At 42.0% G+C, this 19,940-nt stretch overlaps 1 protein-coding gene across 1 annotated transcript in view; it reads left to right on the forward strand.

Annotated features, from left to right (window-relative positions):
* Positions 1 to 19,940, forward strand: part of LAMA2 (laminin subunit alpha 2) — a 464,667-nt gene that overhangs the window by 149,107 nt on the left and 295,620 nt on the right. Inside the window, exon 5 of the mRNA XM_081941542.1 lies at positions 15,378 to 15,557. Within this exon, the coding sequence (XP_081797668.1) occupies positions 15,378 to 15,557 (180 nt within the window). The remainder of the gene's footprint in view (positions 1 to 15,377; positions 15,558 to 19,940) is intronic.

The following is a 19,940-nucleotide window of genomic DNA, read 5'->3' on the forward strand; positions in this document are numbered from 1 at the left end:
CATTAAGATACATGCCCAATGATTTGTATCTAATCCAATCTGCTTTGGTTGGTGTGCTCACTTTCCTATACAGGATTCCAACTGCTGCACCTTGTAACTGTGGCTACGCATAGGAGCTTTCCAACTTCTCATGCTATACATTTAGTCAATGTCTACAGCTGCATTTCAGTGCAAAACGTTTTTTTAAAAGTTGGAGGATGTCTTTCATAAACAACTCCCCATTTTTATCCATATAACAGTGACAGGTTTTTAAACTGTGATTTTTTAAATTTTTAAATATTTTTAATTCCACCTATTATTTTTATAAATAATTCAAGGTGGAAAAAAAATACCTAATACTCCGTCTTCCTCCTCCACAACAACCCTGGGAAGTGAACAGAGATGAGGGAGTGTGATTGGCCCAAAATCTCTCAGCTGGTTTTCATGCCTAAGGTGGAACAAAAACAAGAGTCTCTTGGTTTCTAGTCTAACCAGTAGACCAAAGGTCTCCAAACTTGGCAATGTTAAGACTAATGGACTTCAGCTTTCAGAATTCCCTATCCAGCATGCAGTAGACCAGGGGTCTCCAACCTTGGCAACTTTAAGACTTGTGGACGTCAACTCCCAGAATTCCTTTGCTGGCTGAGGAATTCTGAGAGTTGAAGTCCATAAGTCTTAAAGTTGCCAAGGTTGGAGACCCCTGGTCTACTGCATGCTGGATACCTTACTGATAGCAGATTTGATCAACTTAGGTTATCCTCAATTGCTAGGTTGATTATTTTCTTTTATCTTCGCAAAGCCTCACCCTGCTGACTTGAATCCAGTATCAAGTTTAATCAATATCTCCTCCTTATAGAGAGAATATCTCCTCCTTATAGAGAGAATCAAAGAATGGACCATTCTTATAGTCAGAAAGGGAAGGCTTTGTTTCATCTTTCCTTTTGTACTTTATGCTCCTGTGATTCTATTATCTGGCTTTCTGTGGTAACTCATACACCCTTGAATGTTCTTTCTTCAGGTTATTTGATTTCTTTTTGGAAAGACAGTTGGCATTTCCTCTTCTCTGCATTTAACTATGGAAGCCAAGTCTCAAGTGAGAGTTGATTTCTCTCTATCCGGATCAGAATCTTGCAAGCAATTTTTTAAAATAACATAAATATTTTATTTCACAATTTTAGATCTTTAGCAATAGGAAAATCAGCATTTCTGATTGTCTGAGCTTTCTTTGTCCTTCCAAATTAGCTTGCTGTCTCCCATATCTAATGAACATGAATATTTAGATCCTCTTCTTTGGTTAGCATTCGTTACATCCAATGGTTTTTTTTTTAAAAAAAATCTGGTGCTTCTTTTTCTTTTATTCTTTATGTTCTTCTTGCCTTGCACCTTTAGCTTTGATACTGGACAACTCTTTGTAACTGATATGGTTGACCACTGCTCTGGCTCTTAAATTAACTTTCACAAAGCCATACAAACTTCTAAAACAATCAAGCTATAATTATGCAAGTCCCATTGTTACTATAAGGCTAGTTATGCAAGTTGTGTGATTGCTTTAACTTGCGTACGAATTAAAATAATTAATCTGTGACCCAAAATGCAACTTGTGTGAAGTAATCAATATTACAGAGCAAGAAAAGTATCAAAATATTATGAGATTTAAATTAAATTTTAGGAATACCTAAGATTTGATCAAAACTTGCATCTTAGTATTTGTTTTAATAATTTGTTAGGTAAATAGTGATACATCATTCCTCATGATATTTTAGTTGGGGAGGGAAAATTGTAAAATATCTAATAATTAGTTCAATACAATAAGATAGAAAGGATTTTTAACTATATATTTAATGTTTATTTATTAAACTCAATATGTCAATTTATATCAATGACTGTTGAATTCTTTTAGTGGATATATCAACTTTTCAGAGCAAAATCTGATTTTTGCTTTACAGAATCTCACAATACATCCAAGCAGCAGTGAAATATTAGGGATATTTGATATTGTTTAATTACATTTGATATTGATAGTAATTCATATCATTCAGATCACTTTTAATACAATTTGTGTCAATACTGTTCTATCCAACTTCTCAGCTAACCATATTTTAGCTGATGTATATATTTCCAGATGTATATATTTTTCTCAGCTTCACGATTCCCAATCTATATTTTTGCCAATGCAGCTTTTTTATACATACCATTTCCCCAATATACACTGATTTATTCCAAAATATACCTAATTTTAATTACTTTGCTGATTACAAAGGATATCAGAACACTTGATTAATTGCTGCCATCCCTGCTGCAGAGGAATGAAGCATTTTGTTTGTATCCATTGATGTATCAGGCTGAGACGAACTGCAGCCATGGAATCCATCTATAATATTTTTCAGAGGAAAATACTTGAGTTAAAGCTCCAGGGTAGAAAATAGAACAGTAGCAAGAGGACAAAATGGAAATAAACCAATAAATAGAATGGTAGCTGATAAAAAAGACTGCATCTTTTATTAGATAATATGCCTGGAGCTCCTAGCCAAAGACTCTTTTGAAGTCCAGTAATTCTCAATTTGAGATTTTAGGAAAAGCCATGGAAAAAAATGTCCTTTTTTGCTGGCAAACAGCTGTTGTGATTTGCATGGCTAGCCACAAAATACCAATTTTACAGCAAGCCAAATCTGTCAGGTTAAAATAGTCATTATTTCTTTTTTTTATACTCCACTTTTGTTTGAAACTATTCAACAGGTCCAAGATCTTATGAAGGACATTGTTTTTATGCCTATCAACTTCCCGCCACCACCTATGAATTTCCAAGGGCTCACAGAACATCCTCTGTATCTCACATTGCAACATTACAAGTTACAACATCTACACTTTTACAGTTCTAAACTGAAAACGTTAGTGAAATTAAGTGACATATAGCACATCTCCTTCCATTTCTTTACTTAAAAATTAATCTTGTCTTGCATGCTGGCTTCATAGAAAGTCTTACGACATAGCTGACTTTATCTCTTGATCCTCATCCACTCAGTTGGCAGTTTGTTTTTAGCTTCTACGGTCTACCAAGATCAGTGTGAAGGGGTGGAAGGTTGCATATTCCTTCTCTAAACTACTTTTCATACCTTGTTTGTTTTTAAAATACTTTTAATTTAGGATGGTCACATCTGTGTTTCTGTGATGGTATTTCATTTGAAGGGAAACAGGATGTGGTGCAGATAGGTCATGTTCCAATTTTAAGCTGAATTTTGGACTCCCTCACACAGCTGTTTCATATGCAGTATTATTTGCCAAGAGCACCGTTCTGATTCCTTCCATCTTCTGTCCATTATTTTGAATTTCATATCGTAGTAAGATTGAATAGAAATGCCTTACAGGCCTATTTGTATCATTGTGTTGTCTTCACAGGAGAGTTCTTTGATCACATTGACAAAGGACAGAGAAACATCAATACACCCATATACTTTGCAGAGATAATTTCCTCAATGCTGGTTATCGGTATGAATATGGAAATTGCTGTGAAGCTTTTCTCAGCGTAGCTCTAGGGGATCCATAAATGATCTCACTATATGTGGAAACAAACTTTGTGATACTGTTCTTTGTCAATAAATACATTGCAAAATGTGAACAGTACTGTTAAGGCAGAATAATTAAGGACAAAATCAAGAAACCCAATATAATTCAGTTCTCCAAAAGCAGACAAATCTGAAATGGTTGTCATTTGACATTTTTCCTATTTGCTTCTCATGGTTCATTAGAAACAAAACCAAACCCATTTCTGACTTTCTTTCCATAGTCAATTCCATCTTTCTTCTGTCTCTTTCCCTTTTAAAAAGCTTAATATATTGAAGTCCAGTTTATAATTATTATTTGTCCCTCTTAACTTTATTTATATGATTCTATTGTCTACTGTGATTAATATATCTGAAAGCTGACCCAACATTTCAAACAGAATCTTGTGGTCTTTTGGATTTATTCAGAAAAATGTGATGAAATTTTCTCTTCAGAAGGAAGTTATCTACTTTCCATGGAACACACAGCTCACCAGCTCACAGTTTTTCTCCCACACTAATATATTGTACATTTTAGTTATAGCCGTTCTGTCTAACTATATAAATATTAACAGAGGTTGCCTACAATTTGGAAGAAAGCAAGAGGCTACAGGTTAGATAGATACTGGTTTAACATGTTAACCATTTGAAATCCTTTCCTGAGAAACATGGGGTGTTAGTATTGGTCAGGATTCAAGTTGTCTCTAGGCTGCAAGTTATCTATCCCTTGATCTGTGCCTATAAACAATTATTTGTGATCCAAAGAGCTAGAGATTAATGTCAGCTAACAGTGTCATCATTTTCACATTGTACTTGCACTTGACTCCATTAGGTTCACTGGAGTTTAGACTGAGAAAAGACTACCCAACCTATCATCTTTTTATATGTCTTTCAGATGTATTTTCTCGCTGAGTTGAGTAATACTTAATTCCAGTAAAGAATTTAATCTCAGGTAATGTGTGTAGAGCTGAAGCTGGAATGATTAGTAGCATGATCCAGTGCATTTTTACTAAGAAATAAAACCCACTATATTTACAGGGGCCTATTCCAGATAACTAGTGTTTATACTGTTGAAAGAAATGTCCTTCTGGGTTCAGCTCCAAGTGGGGAAAAAGACACTGGAGACATGGAGGCTGCTTGTAAAGATGGTTTTAATGGTGGAGAGGACCACATGGCTTGAATCCTGAACAGAAAAGGTGTTTCAATGTTGGGAAGAAGAGAAGGAAGGAATGAGATGCTGAGTCCCTGGTTTTATGCCCTCTCTGGCCTTTAATCTTGAGCTTGTTTTCTAATTGGTTGTCAGACTCCCATGGGGCCATGCAGGGGCAACTCTCTAGGCTGCGTTTTGAATCCAGGTTTGGCTGAGTTCTCAGATGCCATGTGGTGAGTTGGGTAAAAGGCCAATACTATCATGCCTTAATCCCATCACTCTGGAGTTGGAGGGGCGAACTCTTTATTATGTAAAGTGAACTTGCTCAGGCTTTAATGGCTCATTGACAAAGGGGGATGGGCAGGAAGCTGCACACAGCTATTCTGTCTTTTAAAACATGTTTCTTCCTTTTCACATCCAGAGAAATATTTTGCCTTTTCAATATTTCCTAAGACATTTTATTTTTCTGGGAGAGGGCTGGGTGATAACTTTCCACAATACAAAGAGAATATAGTTTTGGTGTTCAGTGTTTCTATGCCTGTTTCTTCCCTGCAGTTTCATTGGTTGCCCAACCAGTCTTCAGAAGGTTTATGTTGAATGGGGTGCTTAAGGACTGTATTGAATATGTTGTAGAATGAGAAAGCAGAAAGATCTCATTCCAATGTATCCCCAAGCTTGGAATAAGTGGAAGCTCTTTGATTCATAAGTGCTATTGTAGAATCTGATTATTATCTGATAACATCTCTAGACCAGTATTACAGAAATTGGTCCTTATGGACTACTATGTTCGTGAGAAAACTCTCTCAACAGACATAGACTGTGTTTTACACATCACCCTTAGCCTCATAAATGAACTATTTCATTTTCTGAGTTTGCATGATATAAAGATAAAGGTAAAGGTTCCCCCACACATGCATTCTAGTTGTTTCCAGCTCTAGGGGTGGTGCTTATCTCTGTTTGTAAGCCGAAGAGCCAGCGCTGTTCAAAGACTTCTCCATGGTCATGTGGCCGGCATGATTAAATGCCAAAGGTGCATGGAGTGCTGTTACCTTCCCACCAAGGAGGTCTCTATTTCTCTACTTGCATTTTTCTGTGCTTTTGAATTGCTAGGTTGGCAGAAGCTGGGACAAGCAATGGAAGCTCACTCCGTTACGTAGCACTAGGGATTCGAACCACCGAACTGCCGATCTTTCTGATCAACCAGCTCAGCATCTTAGCCACTGAGCCACCGCGCTCCTTGCATGATATACTGAATCATAAGAAACCAAAAGGTTGGAGTTCACACAACACACTTAGTCACACAAAACATGTTGAACACATTAGATAAATGCATCTGCTAGACTCTTTTGCTATGGGTCCTGTAGGAATGCAGTCACTCTGTTAGAGCTGATCGTGTGTTTGCCCAGACTCCTCTAGGTTTTTTTATTATGCATAATTATTGTTGAAATAATTGGTTTACTAATATATTCTTTTAGCTGCAATAGCAATAAATGACAACCCTTTTTAAAGGTGCATGACAAAATACTTTTAAGGAAATTGAATGCCTTATTACTCTAGGATTTATTCATAACCATTGCTTTGACAATGAACAATTTCTTTAAATTTCTCAAAAGACATTGTCTTTGACAAATTGCCTTCCCTTCAAAAATGAAAAATGCAAGAATTGCACTGCTGCAGGGGAGAAAAGAATGAATTAGAGAAGCAATTCTAAGTCTGAAATGCAAGTGGCTCGAAGAAAGAGCGGTGCTGACAAAAAGCTCATGCTTACCTCATGCTATCTGAGGTACAGGTTGCCCAGCATATAATCATATTTTCTAAACAATTCATTAAGCTGACATTTACCAGTGCTCTTTGGGGACCGAGTTAGTTGAAGTAGAATATGACATGAACAGCATTTGACATTTTGCTGCTGGTTTAAAGGATGCATTTATGCATTGAATCAATATAATAGAATTGAATAATTGTTACTATGTTATTGGTGGTACAATTATTGACACTTAAAACATAATGGTAGAAAGTTAGAAAGGCATTAGTACTTCCCTGCTGTAATTATATCTATGGAACAAATTTCTAGTGACTTTATTTAGAGTTTCCTGGTCTTTTTTAGATGTCTGTGGAGTTTCTAAGTCATCTAGGTCATGGTTGTCCCAAAGGTGCTTTTTCAAAAGGCAACTAGACTTTATTTTTCCTTGAAGACATTTTGCTTCTCGTCCAAGAAGCTTCTTCAGATGATCCTTCAGATGATGTTGAGGGCACAGATTAAACCTCTAAGTGGCCTCAATGACTTTCAGAAAGATTGCTAATCTAACCCAACGATCAAATGACTTCAAGGAATATAAATCTTCCCATCCTCCACCATTCAATTAGAACTGAAGAAACTTCTTGGATGAGAAGTGAAACGTCTTCGAGGAAAAACAAAGGCTTGGGAAAATCAGACGAATAGGGCACTGTAACAGAATTTTTGCTGTGTTTGATTTCATTAAACTTTCTATCCTTTTGATTGCATGTGAGAGTTGTGGTTTGAAGGAATACTGTTCAGTGGCCCCACTCTCCATCAGCATCTCTATTTTTTTAAAAAAATGTTAAAATGTCAGTTCAGTTAACTGCAACATTTGCTAATTATTATCGTAAAAATACCATATAATCTAACAATTCTGAAAAACCAAGGAAAACGTCTAGATAGGTAAGCATGACACCATAACACTACATGGCTTCAATGTGAGGACAATCATTCAATATCACCTGTTTTTTGAAAACTTTCCATCATATCATACTATTGTTAGTATTACTGCATACTATTACTGTGATATTGGTTATTACTTTCTTTTATTCGATCAAAGTAGATAAATTACATTAAATAAAATTAAAATACTGAAAAGTTTTATTCATAGTATATGTTTTACATTTCTGTGACTATTTCTTTTTTTTATTAAAATTTTTATTTTTGAATAAACACAAACAGACAAAACACAAAAAAACCCCACAAAACCATCTTCCATTACAAATTGCAGAAAGTGTGTTGATTGGTTACAAAAGCTTCCGTGCATCCCTTCCACAGTCGTCACCTACAATTCGTGTCAAATCATATATTTTACATCAAATATATTTATATATATTACTGTCATCATATCTCAACCTTCATTTGACTGTAATTGTTTTTATGTCCTTTTATTTAAAATATTCCAAATTTAAAGCAAAACCACATAATGGAATTCCATTAGCTCTTCCCAATATCATCCAATAACAATACATCTTTATAACATGTTCTAAATAAAAATTGGTTATATTTAATAACAAGAGTTTCTAAACCTCCTTTCGTAGTTACCATTTGCAATTTATATCAAATTTCCTCTTATCAAACCAATACATATATATACATTATTATCATTTATTTAACTATATCCATTATCACTTCATTTTTACATAATGCTCTAAATTTAACTAAGTTTGGATTAATTTTTATAATAAGCTTTCATATATCAACCTGTGTCTTTCCAGTAATAGTGCAGTCTTATGTCTCTTGCCATTTGTGGCATTAGTATTCTGGTTAATTCCTTAGTAAATTTTGTATGGACTTCTCTTTGCAACTTGGTGCTTGTTGCATATCTTGTATAAGCTCGAAACCCTCCATCTGCTTCTTCAATCAGCTTATCACTAGTGCTTCTAGCAAGATTTCTCTTTTTGGTTCCATAAATTATTCTCTCCTTTCTTCTTCTATGCTTTGAAATCTGGGGTAAGGCTCCACTCTATCTTTCTCCCTTTTCCATATTCCACTCTTTCCATTTCCAACCACGCTCAGTTCACTGTCGGTATCAACAATTTTCTTATCTCTTTGTTTATTTTTTCCATCAGTTTTTAGAGCTCTGATCTCCACTTTCTTCATTTGATGAACATCCTTAATTTTTCCATCAAATTTTACTGTTCTACAATCTATGATCTCCAATCTCTTCTCAATTTTCTCTGCTACGTCTAATAATTTTTGAATTTCAAACATAATCTTTTGCAATGTTAAGGTTTCTTTTTCATGTTGCTCCATTCTTCCAACTTACAAACACTGCCACTCTGGCATTCAAAACTTTTTATTAGGTTTAAAGTAAGTTCATTTGTAATCTTTCAAGACAAGGCTTTGTTTTCATTCCACTCCAGCTGCCAATGATGTTCCCAAAGAGCACCTGTATAAACAACCCATGCTCTTCTCACTATCACACACTGTAAACAAGCTGAAGAACCTTGAAATACAAAGTCAAATGATCAAAAAGAAAAAAGAAAGGACAATATTTCCAAGACTCAAGCCTCCAGTGTCCAAATGGCAGTGTTACTTCCTTTCCCTCTGTTCTTACAGCCCTCTTTGTATTCCTTTTATATCTGCTTTGTATTCCAGGTTTAAAGAAAACAAAAATTCTAAGTGTAGGGGGAAAAAAGGACCATTCAATCCAGCATTATAAAAATAAAGAAACTCTCCTGGCTGTTTCACCTTTCTGACTGATCACTCTCTGTACTGACTGATCCTCTTATTCCACAAACAATGTCTCCTAAAAAACCACCTCCTGGAAAACCTGGCTTTGCTGCCTCTGCCCCGACATCTGCAACGTCCAGTCCTAGTACACAATCAACGATAACAGCTTTGATGCAACCTAAAACTACAGAGACTGAGTTTCAACAAATGTTTCAACAACTTCTACAGGGACAAGAGGAAATAAAAAAACAACTAAAAGAGATGAAAGAAGAAATCAAAGAGAACCAGGCTCAAATTAATAAAAACTCACAGAGACTGGATCTTTTGGAGGGTGGGATGGCTGAGATGAGGGAGGGGATGGAAGGGATGCAGAAGGGGAACAAAGAACTTGATACCCAGCAGATGAAAATAGAATTTGAGAGAATGTCCTTTTATCTTAGATTCCAAAATGTGGTGGAAGCAGATGATGAAGATATAAGGGACATTATGACAAGTATTTTGGCTGAATATATTCACAGAGAGAAACAACAGATGGGGTGGGAAATAGACCTGGCTTATAGAGTGAACTCAGCGTATGCTAGAACACATAATGTACCCAGGGAGGTACACATTAAATTTCTCAGAAAAAGTACAAGAGATGAGATTCTGAGTGCACAAAGGGGGAAAGAATTGAAATACCAGGACAGGCATATAACCATTCTGAAACAGATCCCCAAGAAAGTGAGGGAAAAAAGAAAAAGTTACTCGCAGCTAGCGAAGAAACTATACCAGAAGGGGGTGTGGTTTAGATGGCTGATGCCTGAAGGTATGCTAGTATTCTGGGAGGACACAAGAGTTAGAATTAATACACCCATAGAGGCACAGGCCTTTATGGACAAAAACAAAGCACTCTTAGAAAAACCAGACGACCCTACACCAGATACACAGGACACGGGAGGGGCCGGAGCTCTCCCAGCGGGGGGAGATGGGGTGACACCGAGAAAAACCAGATCACAAAAATGAATAAGAAAACTTGCTTGACATAAGTTGACTGAACTTATTAATTGAACTTATATGCTGACTATATGTAACTATTTAGTAACAATTTTTTTTGCAAATGTATACTTTGTGTATGGAGGGAGGGGACACCTACCACACATTGCAACCGTCAAAATTTGTACCTATCCACTACCTTTTTCCTTGTAAAATTTTTAAAAAACCAATAAAACGTTGTTAAAAAATAAATAAAGAAAAAGATTTTAATCTATAGGTAAAAGAAAGAATATAAAAAGTAGAAGAAGAAAAATTAATCCATTCAATTTAAGAAATAGAAAACATTTGAGGAAGTTCCATCCATTAAAAAAAGGATAACAAACTATCTAATTTGGCTTTATTTTGCCGCTTATTCTCTTCTGTTTTCAAATTTAATTTAGTTTTCATTTTTGGGGGCAGACTCTTTTATAACAAAAGGATTTCTTCACCAGATGGACACATTTTCTCTTTTCCATTTTCCTCCTGTTCGGAGCTGTCCCAACTTCAGCAGCTTCAAAGGCTGCGCTTCTGTTGTCGGCAAAAAGAGCTTCTCCTGAATCAATCAGGGACTATTCTATACATAATTTTTAAAATGGAAAAATACAATTTGACATGTAAGAAGTATGAAACAGGCAAGTATACTGTGTAGTAGATTTTTATTCTCTGGTGTATGATAGAATAGGTGTAAAATACCTATTATTTAAAAATAATAATTTTCTAGTTTGCTTCAAACAATATAGATATGACTTGAAACAACCATTGTCAAATAGTTCAGTTGCATGTTAATCAAAAACACATACCCTCTATTTTAGTGTAAAAGAATGGCATAGTGTAGCCTACCTGTATTATTCTTTGCTCATATCCAATGAAAACCATGTTGCTGATGATTATCTGTAGGCAATTATTCATGAATCTGTGTGACATATCTAGAAGGTGGAGTCCTAGGTACTCTCTGAGCTTGATGGTTTGCTTATAGACATTTCATTACTTGACTGGGGATGCGGTGGAGGGGGGGAATATAAAGGTCACTAAAGCAGAGGGTTGCCCTATTACAACGGTCGCGGGGAGGAGGGGATGCGAGGACAGGATAAGATCTCAAGGTCGGTTGGGAGACCGTGGCTGCTGGTTACGCCCGGTCGCTTGTACCAACCCCTGCAGTCTAGGTGGACAGGTCATACAGAGCCAGGGCCTGCGGCTGATGCTTTGTAACGCAAGGTCTGTCACCAACAAGGCCCCCCTCATTAATGAGTTGATCTCAGAGGGGGAGCTAGACCTTGCAGGGATTACGGAGACCTGGCTGGGCCACGAGGGTGGTTTACCCCTCGTGGAAATGTGCCCACCGGGTTTCCGTGCATTCCATCAGCCTCGGGCCCTGGGTAAGGGTGGAGGGGTGGCGGTGGTTATGCGGGAATGTTTAGAGCCGAGGGAGTTCACTGTCCCTCAGATACCCGGGTGTGAGTCCCTTGGTGTGAACTGGGGCCCAGGGAGGCAGTGGGGCTTGCTGATTGTATACTTGGCTCCTCGCTATGCATCAGCAGCCCTGCCCGAGCTCCTCGAGCTAATCTCTGCGACGGCAGTTGAGACTCCCAGACTCTTGGTCATGGGGGACTTCAACTTACCGTCAATGGGAGCGGCTTCCGAGGCGGCCCGGGAGTTCATGGCTTCCATGACGGCCATGGACCTGACCCAATTAGTGCAGGGCCCCACTCACGAAGGGGGCCACACACTGGACCTCATTTTTGTATCTGAACAGTGGACGAGTGATCTGGGAATAGGGGATTTAGTCATCACGCCCCTGTCATGGTCAGACCACTCATCCCTCCGGCTGGACTTCCCAGGCGCTATCCCCCACCGCGAGGAGGCGGAACCAGACCCTATAAACTGGTACCGCCCCAGGCACCTGATGGAATCTGATAGATTCCAGACGGAGCTTGGGCCAATTCCTGTAGCCTTGTCCCGCTCCCGCTCCGAGGACCTAGTGACTGCCTGGAATAGGGCGACGACTGGGGCCTTGGACCGGGTTGCGCCTTTGCGACCTCTCCTGCGGCATCGACCCACCCGGGCTCCTTGGTTTACTGAGGAGCTTAGGGTGATGAAACGCCACAGGAGACGTCTAGAGAGCAGGTGGAGGTCCTCACGCTCCGAATCTGACCGAACACAGGTAAGAGCCTATTTGCGGACTTACCTTGTGGCAATAAGAGCGGCCAAACGTAGACATTGTGCTGCTCTTATTGCGTCCGCGGATAACCGCCCTGCCGCCCTGTTTAGGGTGACTCGCTCCCTTCTATCGCAGAGGGTGCGGGAGACACCCTTACAGGGTAGAGCAGAGGAGTTTGGGGAATATCTTCAGGACAAAATCGATCAGATCCGGAGCGGGTGGACCTCCGTCAGTGGACCAGACGAGCCGCCAACAGCGAGTCTTGAGAGACCACTCTGGGAGGAGTTTGACTCTGTTGCCCCCGAGGATTTGGACAGGTTGCGTGGACGGCTGCGACCCACCACTTGTTTAACGGACCCGTGCCCCTCCTGGCTGGTACTGGCAGCCTGGGAGGTGACACGAGGCTGGCTCCTGGGCCTGGTGAGCGCATCACTGGGTGAGGGATACTTACCAACCGCCTTGAAAGAGGCGGTGGTGAGACCCTTGCTCAAGAGGCCTTCGCTCGACCCAATGGAGCTAGCTAACTATCGTCCAGTCTCCAACCTCCCCTTCGTGGCGAAGGTTGTTGAGAATGTGGTGGCGCAGCAGCTCCCGCGACACCTAGACGAATCCGATTATCTAGACCCACGCCAGTCCGGCTTCCGACCCGGGCACAGCACCGAGACAGCCTTGGTCGCGTTGGTCGATGATCTCTGGAGGGCCAGAGATAGGGGTTGCTCCTCTATCCTGGTCCTATTAGACCTCTCGGCGGCTTTTGATACCATCGACCATGGTATCCTATTGCGCCGGTTGGAGGGGATGGGAGTCGGAGGCACCGTTTTGCGGTGGTTCGGCTCCTACCTCTCCGACCGGAAGCAATGTGTGTTGACAGGGGGACAGAGGTCGTCCCTGAGGCCACTCACTTGTGGGGTGCCACAGGGGTCGGTCCTCTCGCCTCTCCTGTTCAACGCATATGTGAAGCCGCTGGGTGAGATCATCCGTGGTTTTGGGGTTGAATACCATCTCTACGCTGATGATACTCAGCTGTATATTTCAACCCCAAACCACCCCAACGAGGCTGTCGAAGTGATGTCCCGGTGTTTGGAGGCCGTCGGGGTCTGGATGGGGGACAACAGACTCAAACTCAACCCCTCCAAGACCGAGTGGCTGTGGTTGCCGGCACCTCGGTTCAGCCAGCTGACTCCATCGCTGGCCATAGGGGGCGAACAGTTGTCCCCTGTGGAGCGGGCGCGCAATTTGGGTGTCCTCCTTGATGCCCGGCTGTCAATGGAGGACCATGTGGCAGCCGTGGCAAGGGGGGCATTCCACCAGGTTCGCCTGGTGCGCCAATTGCGCCCCCTACTGGACCGGAGTGCCCTGCGCACGGTCACTCATGCGCTGGTGACGTCTCGCCTGGACTACTGCAATGCCCTCTACATGGGGCTTCCCTTGGGACGCATCCGGAGACTGCAGCTAGTTCAGAACGCAGCCGCGCGGGTTATTATGGGAAGTACCCATTACTCCCACGTAACACCTCTCCTGCGCGAGCTGCACTGGCTACCTGTGGCCTTTCGGGTGCGTTTCAAGGTATTGATCACCATCTTTAAAGCGCTCCATGGCAGAGGACCTAGTTATCTGCAGGATCGCATCCTACCACACACGTCCCTGCGACCTATCCGCTCACACAGGGAGGGGCTCCTCCTGGTGCCGTCTGCTAGGCAATGCCAGCGGGCGACACCTAGGAGTAGATCCTTCTCTGTGATGGGCCCAACCCTCTGGAATGACCTCCCCCCAGACATTCGAACTACCACCGACCTCCGTTCCTTCCGGCAAAAGTTAAAGACTCACCTATTTCAATCAGCTGGCCTGGCACTTTCTTAGTTTTACCTCCCGGGATTTATTTATTTTAATTGGGTTTGGGGTTTTATAGGCTTTTAACGTATTATATTTATTATTCTATTACAGTCTCACAACCTCCTTCACCAGTATTAATTTAATTGTTTATGTATGTATTTTACAACGTATTTTAGTGACTGTACACCGCCCCGAGTCCTCTCCGGGAGAGGGGGCGGTCTATAAGTGTGAATAATAAAATAAATAAATAAATAAATAAGACTACTGTGTTTCCCCAAAATTAAGACCAGGTCTTATATTAATTTTTGCTTTCAAAAAACATATGAGGTCTTATTTTCAGGAATATGGTACTAAATGCATCCATGCAGCTGACGAACTTAACTGGGGCTGATTTGGGGGGGGGGGTAGGGCTTATATTACAAGCATCCTGAAAAATCATGCTAGGGTTTATTTTCCAGTTGGGTCTTATTTTCAGGGAAACATGTGCTAGTGACTATGAAGTTTGCTTGTCCTGCCAGTATTGGTGAAATATGTTTTTCTCCTTGGTATCTTAGTCAAATAATGAAACACTACAAGCAAAAAACCAGGCTCAGAGACAGAGGTGGGTTTCTGCCAGTTCACCCCAGAAAGGACAAACCAGTAATGGTGGTGGCAGGAGGCTCCATTCACCTGCGCAGTCATTTCTGTGCATGCACAGAACCTTTGCGCAAGCGTGCGAGTGCATGCACAAGCAAACCAGTATTAAAATAAATTGAAACCCACCACTACTCAGAGAGCATCAATGTTTCTACAGTTCAATCCTCAGCTACATATATTATCTTCTATAGGATATCCAGAAGGCTTCCACTCGCATTCTCTTCCAAAAGAAAATTATCTTTCTCCTACTTAAAAAAATTCAGATTTTTTTGAAATTAGGTTATCCAGTAAGGTTGTAGAACAGGGGTTTCAAACTGGTGGCCCTTGGGCTGGATGCGTCACATGCAGGCCACACCCACCCCATCTCCACATAGGGGAAAAACATCACAAAACATCACGTGACAGCAATGTGACATTGGCAAATTTGACACCCATGTTATAGAAGATTCAAAGAGTTGGAGAAAATATAAATGAAGATATAAATGCAAGGGGAAAAACATATTTTGGAACCGCAATTATTTTTTTACTGTGATTCCTACATCGACTTTGCAAACCTGATCATTTTTGAGTGAAGGGTATTAGCTAACCATTCTCTTCATTTCTTCTACTTTGTAGATTCATACCTCCTTAATCAATGGGCGGCCAAGTGCAGATGATCCTTCTCCAACACTATTGGAGTTTACGTCAGCTCGTTATATTCGCTTAAGATTTCAGAGGATACGGACACTAAATGCGGATTTGATGATGCTTGCACACAAAGATCTCAATGAAATTGATCCAATAGTCACAAGGAGGGTAAGTCCTGCCAAAGAGGCTAGAATGTGCATTTGCAGTACTTTTTCTCACCTAGAATTCAAAAGGATTTGGTTATTTCAGAATTATGAAACATCAGTTTTTATTCTTTCTGAAATAGCAATTTCCCTTTCATATTCTCATTTAAAGAAAAATAGCAGGATGAGTGTATATAAATTTTTAAGGCTGAAATATATTTTGGGAGGTTTTTCCCCCCATGTTTCCCTTCTTATTTGTATCAAAAAGCCACAAACAGGGGCAGTGAATGAACAATTCATTGTGATAATCAATTCCATTCTATTCCAAACCATATAGCACCACTCTTTGTAAACTACTGCTAATGGCAAAGGTACCATTATAAATCTCTGCCCCGAATGTCTGAAGAAAGCAATGTTGGAGGAGAAGAGGACGCTTGCTGTTTTCCCCCATGGTTAACACATAGGTGCCTGCTTGTAGGTAGCTTGAGAATCCGGTTGGTGATATATTTTCTACAATAGAATTTTCTTGTTGATATACCTTTTGCAGAAAATTATCTGCTGTTGGAGATCAGAAGGTACAACTGGTCCAATGCACTTCTGCATGAGCAGTTATAGAAGCTTCTTGCTTTGCCCATGTAACACTGTTGTTTTGTCTGCTGTATTGGTTACTGATGAGCCTTTGGGTGCAATTTTAAGATGTTAGTTGTTACCTCTAAAGCTCTATAGGACTAAGGTCTGGTTACCTACACCATGTGCACAATTGTTAGGCAACTGAGTATTTTGACCATATCATTCTTTGTATGCTTATTTTCCACCTCCAAGTTGTATAAACTTAAGTGCTTAGTGGATATAAGCAGATCAGGTGATGTGTATTTGTGTAATGAGGGAGGGTGTGGCCTAAGGAGATCAACATCAAGGTGTGTATAATTATTAGGCTGCTTCTTTTCCTCAGGCAAAGTGGGCTAAAAAAGAGATTTAACTGACTCTGAAAAGTCAAAAATTGTAAAAGGTCTTTCAGAGGGATGCAGGACTCTTGAAATTGCTAAGATATTGGGGTGTGATCACAGAACCATCAAATGTTTTGTTGCAAATAGTCAATAGGGTTGCAAGAAACAAGTTGAGAAAAAAAGGCACACCTTAACTGCCAAAGATTTGGGAAGAATCAAACATGAAGTTACCAGGAACTCATTATCTTCCAGTGCTATCATATTTCAGAACTGCAACCAACCTGGAGTGCCCAGAAGTACAAGATGTTCAGTGCTTAGAGACATGGCGAAGGTAAGGAAGGCTGAAACCCGACCACCATTGAACCAGACATGTTAGATATTAACATATATCGGAGGAAGTCTCCTCTCTGGTCCGCTGCTACAGCGGGAAACAGGTATCGCTCTGATTGGTCGAGAGGCGTACCCGAGTACTATAAAAGGGGAACCCTCCGGCCACAGAGCAAGCTGGATCACTACTACTACTAATAAAGAGCTGTTAAGTTACTTTGTGTCCGCAGTCTGTTCTCTCGTTGCCCAGATCTAACATTGGCGACGAAGGTGGGATCGAGAGACAGATAGGACGAAGAACGCTACCTCCAGAATCTCCGGATTTGATCCAGCCTAGGAATTCGGCAGAAATTCCGGCGGCCATCTCAGGTCACCACAGCGCGGCAAATTCAAACGAGAGAAGATGGCGATGCACACTCCCCCCGCCCCATTCGACCCAGAGAACGACGAATGGGAAGCCTTCATGATTCGTTTTGAGTGTTTTCTCGAAGCGAACGAATACACGGGGATCACCGACGCCCGGAAGAAAAACATCTTCCTCGGCTACTGTGGAAAAGAAGTCTTCAACACGGCCAGAGACCTCACCGCGCCTACTCCAATACAGGCAGTATCATGGGCGGCGTTGCAACAGGCTCTACAGACTCATTACGCGCCAAAACCTTCCCGCCATGTTTGCCGCCAAGCATTCAACACGAGGAACCAGAAGTCGGGAGAATCTATCAACCAGTACATTGCAGCCCTACGAAAAGCAGCCACACATTGTGGATTCAGAGACCTGGATGAGCAGATTATGGATCGACTAGTTAGCGGGCTGAGAGACATTTCCCTACAAAAACGGCTGTTAGCCAAAACCAATTTAAGCCTACAGATTGTACTCGACGAGGCAAGAGCTTCAGAAGCAGCAGACAGATCAGCGGAGACCATTCAACACGGATTCAACACAGGCCAGCCAACGCCAAGACACACGAGTCCACTACGAGGACACCATTCCAGATTTCGGGGATCCCGAGCTCGAGGAAAGTCACCTGATGCAGAGCAGTCACGTGAGACCTGGGGGGAGACCCGGATCCCGTTTGCCGCCCTGCGCAAGCTGCGGAGGGAATCACCCCCGGTCTACCTGTCGGTTCAGGAACGTTGTTTGTTCGCACTGCGACAAACTGGGGCACATCGGACGAGTGTGCCGGAGCGAAGCCCCTGCCTCAAGGCAACCACCCATGTACCGCCAACAGAAGCCCAACCCAGGGGCTTGGCGAAATCATAAAGGGCGCCCAGAGAGAAATCCACAAGTGTTTACCCAGAGAGAAAATTCCCAAAGAGCTGAGCGAGCGTATTCCCAGAGAGATCACACACAAAGAGCTGAAAGAGCGTTCTATCAAGACGCTCAACGAAAGTATTTTCAGGATTCAGATGCTGAGATAGAGTTGACCCAGAGAGAGGAGTTGCGAACTTATCTCACCACAATAAGTCAGGTCCGCACCAAGCGGCCAAAAAAGCTGAAAGTCACAGTCCTCTTGGAGGGCTCACCTTGCGAGCTGGAAGTTGACACAGGATCGTCCCTGACGATCATTTCATGGGCATCCATGAAACAGGCTATCCCTAGCCTCAAAAAGAGCCAACTACGCGTTCCAGACATCCTGCTACGAGACTACCAGGGGAACCGAGTCCCCATCGTAGGCCAAGGCACGTTCCAGATCCATTTCAAGGACATCGTAGCCCAGCTGCCCATGACCATCGCCAGCGCACCATTACAAAACCTCCTAGGACTGGATTGGTTTGAATCCTTGGGGCTAGAAGTCACCAGAATCAACGCCGTGGAAAACAGCAGCGCTGAGCAGATTTTTAAGGAGTTCGAGGATGTGTTCAGCCCCGGTCTTGGTAAGTATGTGGGTAAACCGATTACATTCAATTTAGACCCCAAAGTGGCACCAATCCGACTTAAACCGAGACGGGTGCCCTTTGCACTCCGACCAAAAATAGATAAGGAAATAGATAAGTTAGTGGAGCAAGGAATCCTTGAGCCGGTGGATCACGCGCGCTGGGAAACGCCCATCGTGACCCCAGTCAAACCAGACGGATCAGTCCGCATCTGCGCGGACTATAAATGCACAATTAATGTCGCGCTACAACAAAGCGCATATCCTGTGCCTGTAGTACAGCACTTATTGCACTCGTTGGGGCCAGGAAAGGTATTTGCTAAATTAGACATGGCACAAGCTTACCAGCAGCTGCCCGTAGATAGCACCACAGCGGAGGCCCAAACTATAGTGACGCATAGAGGAGCATTCAAATGCAACCGGCTACAATTCGGTGTGAGTATTGCTCCAGGATTGTTCCAGAGCGTCATGGAACGACTTTTGCAAGGGATACCGGGAGTCGTCCCCTATTTTGACGACATCTTGGTGTCCGCTGCAAACGAGGAGCAATTAAATAAAAGAGTCAGAACTGTTTTGGCCAGAATCAGAGAAAAGAGTCTCCGCCTCAAAAAGGAAAAATGCCAAATTAACGTGCCTAGCGTAGAATTCCTGGGTTATAGAATCGATGGTCAGGGAATACACCCCACTTCAAAGAAAATTAAGGCGATCCAGGACGCCCCCACACCACGAAATCAGACCGAGTTGCAGGCCTTCCTCGGACTACTTAACTTCTACAGCGTTTTTCTGAGACAGAAGGCGATCGTTGCTGAGCCACTACACCGTCTACTCCAGAGGAACACACCATGGAAATGGGGACGATCCGAAGCTGCAGCTTTTGCCGGAGTAAAGCGCCTGCTCACCACTGACTCACTGTTAGTCCAATACAGCCAGACACTACCGCTGGTATTGACCTGCGATGCATCACCTTTTGGAGTCGGCGCAGTCCTCAGCCACCGGATGCCCGACGGAAAAGAAGCACCCATCGCCTTCTACTCCAGGACTCTTTCATCGGCTGAGAGGAATTACAGCCAGATGGACAGGGAAGCGCTAGCTGCCGTAGCTGGAGTAAAACGTTTCCACGAATACCTCTACGGCCGCGATTTTGAACTGATTACAGATCACAAACCGCTGTTGGGACTTTTGGCGGGAAACCGCCCCACTCCAGTCTCCCTTTCTCCTCGCATGACCAGGTGGACTGTTTTCCTGGCTGCGTACTCATAC

This window comes from Natrix helvetica (genome assembly GCF_964273705.1).
Source record: "Natrix helvetica genome assembly, chromosome: 2".
NCBI lineage: Eukaryota > Metazoa > Chordata > Lepidosauria > Squamata > Natricidae > Natrix > Natrix helvetica.